The sequence below is a fragment of the Vespula pensylvanica genome, chromosome 9 (genome assembly GCF_014466175.1).
Source record: "Vespula pensylvanica isolate Volc-1 chromosome 9, ASM1446617v1, whole genome shotgun sequence".
NCBI classification, from domain to species: Eukaryota; Metazoa; Arthropoda; class Insecta; order Hymenoptera; family Vespidae; genus Vespula; species Vespula pensylvanica.
In genome coordinates, this window is record NC_057693.1 from 169,336 (window position 1) to 175,007 (window position 5,672).

The 5,672-nt window shown below is 35.9% G+C and overlaps 1 protein-coding gene across 3 annotated transcripts; it reads right to left on the reverse strand.

The window, feature by feature from the left end:
* Positions 1–127: 127 nt before the first annotated feature.
* LOC122631878 (locomotion-related protein Hikaru genki) lies at positions 128–3,881 on the reverse strand. 3 transcript variants are annotated; one of them, XM_043818068.1, is made up of 10 exons: positions 3,295–3,881; positions 3,139–3,221; positions 2,869–3,031; positions 2,589–2,762; positions 2,386–2,520; positions 2,156–2,299; positions 1,639–1,851; positions 1,329–1,535; positions 763–851; positions 128–637 (listed from the first exon to the last, which is right to left on the reverse strand). In XM_043818068.1, the coding sequence occupies exons 1-10, from the start codon at positions 3,593–3,595 to the stop codon at positions 521–523; spliced, it is 1,626 nt and encodes a 541-aa protein (XP_043674003.1). In that variant the 5' UTR covers positions 3,596–3,881; the 3' UTR covers positions 128–520. The 3 variants fall into 3 exon arrangements, with proteins under 3 accessions (XP_043674003.1, XP_043674002.1, XP_043674001.1); XM_043818067.1 differs by having other exon boundaries at positions 2,589–2,768; XM_043818066.1 differs by having other exon boundaries at positions 2,589–2,771.
* Positions 3,882–5,672: the final 1,791 nt, after the last annotated feature.

The following is a 5,672-nucleotide window of genomic DNA, read 5'->3' on the forward strand; positions in this document are numbered from 1 at the left end:
AACATGCCAGCAAACATATGCACTTACGTACCTTTACCTGTCGTTGATGATGATGATAATAATGATAAAATTGATCGATATAATAGTAAATAGGAAAGGCAATTATATAAAAAAAACTCGTTGAGAATTCTTAAAGAATAACGGACACTTTATTACATATAGATATAAAAAGAAAAGTGTCAGAGTAGTTAAATCTTATTGAGGGTCTCAACGACTTGTCTATATTTGTGCGATTGACAAATATGTTCCTCTATTTAATTTGTGGTATCCCTCACAAAATCAAATGGAATTAATAAATCGAGGGAAATAAAATGATAAACGTAGAGAAAAGAAAAATGTACCCTTCGTTGTACATCTCGTTTTATATTTATTAACGCGTCGCTTTATGTCGGACGCTTCTAAATGTTAATCCATAAGGATGGATTTGAGTTACGACCGGTGCAGATAAGCGATTACTTTCGTATGAAAATCAGGGCGACTTTTTTCAATCGATCGTAGATAAATCCAACGCACGTATCGATCAAACATCTTTGTAAGAACGACATGGTGGTGGTGGCGCACTCCATATTCCATTCTCTCGACAAGTTGGCTTTCTGACAGGTTCCAAAGGTGTAACATAGCCAGGAGAACATGTCACCTGCATATGAAATTTTATATATATATATATATCTATTATTTCATTTTTTTCCTCGACATCGAGCATACGTTACGGATATCGAGAAACGCTATGAAAAAAAAAAATTAGAGTATCGGTATACTAACTTGTATATTATCACCTGGTGTATACCAAAATTTCAGCGGTGAAATCCGACCGTGCGGAGGATCGCCAGGATATGGACATCTTACTTTACCTACAATGTTGCAAATTATTTTTTCTGTTGCTTATCCTTTTTAAACCGATAAGCAGTAACATCGGTGTAGTCAAATTTGAAGCGCATTATACAAAAAGGATTGAAAGATATTACCGCAAAACTTTAAGTGCTCGTAGTAGATACTCATCGAGAGAAATAAAAAGATTTTAATAAATGTTTCCTTCTATGAACCAATAAGGTTCTAAGTACCGTATTGTGTGCCTATTTAAAAGCTTTCGAGTAAGTTAGTATAACTTATCAGTTACTATAAAATCAAGTTAAGTAAACAAAATATTAAGTATCACTTGAAGATACGTCAAAGTGGACATGAGCCGTATCAAACATATGTTGTGGACAGAAGATAAAGATAAAAAGGAAATATAGATTTCACCGAGGATGGTAGCTTTTTTCAAAGGCTCTATAAAAACAAGAAACATTATTATCAATAAACCAACTAAAGGATTCTACGAAACTCACAAACTGGCGATTGATGCGACCACGTGCCATTTTCGGTGCAAATTACAGATGCTTCTCCTATCAGTTGATGTCCCGGTAAACAGGCAAATTTAACGAGAGCGCCGACCTTATAGATGCGATTACGATGGTGTTTTCTACGAGTAGATTGCAACATTTGATCGACGATTCGACCGCTTCGCGGTAAAGATGGCGACGGACACGTGATCTCTATAAATACAATATTATCGGGTTGATTTATAAATATAATTTATCGATATAATTTCCCTCGACTTTATAACTTAGACTTAGAAGTAAATAGAAGGAAACTTACCGAAACAAGTCGGCATGGATCCGTTCCACGTGCCATCCCCTTCGCACTTGATGCTCTGAGATCCTAATAATTTGTGACCCCACATACAAGCGAATACAGCCCTGCCACCGAAACTATTGTTGTGCTCTAGTAGCTGTAACCACGTATCACTGGGAAGATCTATCGGTGGACACGTTATTGCCTCGCAACGTGGTATATCTCCTGACCACATTCCTGGAATATATCGCACGACGACGGGAGTCTTCGCTTAACTCTCTCCTACGATCGAATTATTTCGACGCCTTATACAATTCGCATTCGGCCGCTCGACAGGATTATAGTCCTTTGTATTTCAATGTATGAAAGAATGGTGTATGACCTATGACTTAACGCGAGTACCGAATAAACAAGGACAAGACGATTTTCTGCTAACTCGCTAAAGTACTGCAGCCCTGTCGCGTGGTCATTAACTCCTCGGCCATCTACCATTGTTCGCATCGAAATTTCGCTTGAAACATTATTAGAATCAATTGCTCACCGTTATACTGGCACGTTATCATCGAGGCACCTTCCAATCTATATCCCAGGGGACATTCGAAATTAGCACTGTGACCCATCCGAGCGCCTTCGATCTTACCAACCAGCGGTCCCTCTGGTAAATTTATTACTGGACACTGAACGTCTACGAGACGAGATCGATTAAAATTTGAATCTTTCTCTAGATTCCGATTTTGAATAATATCGCGAGATATAGAAAGTAAATCCTACCGACGACGTGAACTCTTATAGAATTTGCTAGGCCTCGTGGAGTCGAACACGTGTATACTCCTGAATCCTGCACTTTGGCATAATATATCGACAGTCGATACTTCCAGTCTCTCTCCTTCGCAGCGATCGCCCAGCCTAATTGACAAGTGAATAATTAGTATTTCGATTACCTTTAAGAAAGAACTTACGTGCGTATATCTCACCCGTTAAATATTGACGAAACGTCGACGTCCACGTCCATTCTGGATTACCTAATCTTCTAGCAAAAAGACACTCCAAATGAAGAATGCTTCCTGGAAATACTGCAAGCGTACCCGTCGGCTCGATTGCCGCTGAACCTGCTGGCAATCCAAAGACGATCGTCGGTGGAACGTCTTCTGGATCTCCTCAAACAGGAAGAGGAGTGTGTATTAGTGTATGGTAAAAAGGGCCTGTTCTATTTCAATTATAATCCATTGAAGCTCGAGACTCGAATCAGCTCACCGGTGTAATTGGAAATAGCCGTTGTAGGTACGCAAGACGGCAACTTCCCGTTCCACGTTGCATTACGACAATGTAACGATGGATCACCGATGAGCTTGTACTTGCCAAGCTCACGACACCTCACCATAACACGTTCTCCATGAGGTACCGTAATTTTGTCTACCTGCGAAAAGAATATTTCATTGATATTTCTACAACGACGATGACAAGAAAATTAACATGTTACTTATATATGTGGATATTAAGATTTGAAAGTAACAAGAAGCTTACTGATACGGTGATATTTTTGTAAGTAACGATGAGAAGTGGATGCAAGCCTTCCAACTTGCATCCTCGTTGTAAAATTCGCTTTTCTGAGAAAACAGAACAGAAAAATACAGATCACAAGAGAGAATAACAAGAAAATTATAATGAACCTTTACAAACCTAATTGCTTCGCATCGCTGAACTCGCTGGTTATCATCAACGCAATCAGGAAAATCACGAAACAAGTTGATAACGCGTTGCCGCATCCTTTTCTGTGTTTCAAACACGCACGCGTTCTTTCCGTCGTCGCTTCTCTTCTCCTTCCTCCGTCCTCGATCAACATCCTGGCCACCACCACCACCTCCCTCCTTAACGAATTAGATAAATCGAGAGCATTCGCGAATATCTCGCAGCTGTAGAATCGTCCTCGATAACAAAACGCCTTCGTTCTCAACGTTAATGCGGCTACATTTTCGAGCATTAACGCCAAGCCTCCCCTTTTACTGCATCCACTCCACTTTCCACCCTTCTAACTGGTCGAAGAACGAGAACACATCGGATTCGTTCCTGACTCTGCCTGATTCAAGAATACGAAAGAATAGGAGCCTCTGCACGATCAACGAATGAAACTGATTCACTTAAGACTAACATCAATGGGGAACAGCATTATCACTGACGATCAGAGCTGTCAAACGTTTCCCATCCTCGCTAACTCTCCTCTTAACGGACGTGCCTCTATACATCACCGACGTGGTACTCCCTCATGAAAGAGAGAATAGGGTGGAAATAGTGGGAGCAGAGGAAGAAGAGAAGTCGAGAAACGCAAGCGCAAACATCCATACGCTATTCGAGAAGGTACCTCAGCCTTCGTTGTAATTGTGCTCATACGTACACTCCCAGACAAAAAGATACATCAGAATATTATTGTCGAATTTAATGAATAATTATTTATTATTGGATTAACATTTTTTTATTATTGGATTGAACAATGTTTAATCACTTAAAAGCTATGATTAAGTATTTGTCTTTGTTAAACATTTAATATTATTATCTTTTGTACATATATTTGATTATTTCTTGATGTGCTCCATGTAATTTCATATTTATCTTATATCATGAACAAGTTGGAGAGAAAATAATTTACATCGCTTAATATCTTTTATTAAATAACATTGTAATTGAAAATATTTTCATAATTAAGATTAGATACACGCAAATTCAATTATTTTAGAACTAATAGCAGTGAAGAATTCTTCGAGATAAGTATTATTCATTAAGAATATTATTTATGCAACTTCACACCATAAATTTTAAACATTTAAATATTACTAATATTCTTTAATCTCTCTAGAACGATATAAAGTCATAAAAGTTCATAAAAAATACTTTATAATTATAGAAAAATATTTTAAACTTTTTCGTATACATCAATGTAGTCAATATATCTATACATATGAAGTGACTAATTAGACTCGCCATATTTTCGCAAAAAATCTAATTTATTAACAGAGTCATATGATAGTAGAGTCCTTCGAATGAAATGCACAATCAGTACCTAACTTCGTACGCTAGATAGCGCTAGAAGTACTAAAACGTGACATTTTTTATAGTTTAGTTGTGTCTTGCGAAACCTAGATGGCGTAACTTGTACTGTTTGTGAGTTTTTTAAGTTCAATGTATTCCTACGCCGCTACTTTGTAAAAAAGATCTGTCTTGCTAGAAGAAAAATGTGATACGATTATAAAATTGCGGTGCACTTTTTAAAATAATCATTAATATCTTTTACTAAATGTCATACAGGTACAAACTTTCTTTATTTTCACATCGATAACTTTCATTATTTTAAAATAACAATTACGTAATATTTATTTATACTTATTTTTTATTTCACGTTTTACGCTTGAAATCTTTTGACATATTAATAGCATTATATCATTTCTCTCTCCGTATTTAATAATTTATATCGATAGATCTTAGTTTCCGAACGTTTATTATCTTTTTGTGTTTCATAAAATTTTAAGGTAAAATATTGTAACAGAAGTGAATGACTGAATTTTATTGCATTTGCATATAAGTTATCTTCTACGTCGTTTTACGTTCGTAACATTATTCAAATTGTAATATTATCTCGATACTTCGTTTAATTATTTACTGAATTATTTATTATCTCAATCATTTTGAAAATCTCATTATTGAAAAAAGCTATATTGAATTTTCTATGTTAAAATAAATGAAAGAAAAAATAATATAATAAAATTCAGTTCGTAAAATTGAAGCATTTAAAAATTGTCATGTTATTGGTCGAAGTTCATTCGATACATGTATTCTACTACAAATTGAGCGAATATCGTTCCTCTCTACTTTTCGACATTACAATTGGTCGAATAAGGAAAGATGGGCTTTGTTATTGGTTATGATGTGGAAAACAAAGAACCAATCCATGTTTAGCTTATTATTCTTTTCACTCATAAACGCTCACAAAAGAAACTTCGTTATTACCACTGTATTCGTTATATTGCTTTCTCTTCTATATTATATTTTTCCAATCGTATATAAAC

What these genes read in the sequence shown, in the direction of transcription:
- LOC122631878 (XM_043818066.1), bottom strand. Translation starts at nt 3,595, where the DNA reads ATGCTCGAAAATGTAGCCGCATTAACGTTGAGAACGAAGGCGTTTTGT. An exon ending in ACAAAAATATCACCGTATCA is followed by an intron (nt 3,032 to 3,138) that starts GTAAGCTTCTTG and finishes TTCTTTTCGCAG; the next exon opens with GTAGACAAAATTACGGTACC. An exon ending in GTTTCGTCAATATTTAACGG is followed by an intron (nt 2,521 to 2,588) that starts GTGAGATATACG and finishes CTTGTCAATTAG; the next exon opens with GCTGGGCGATCGCTGCGAAG.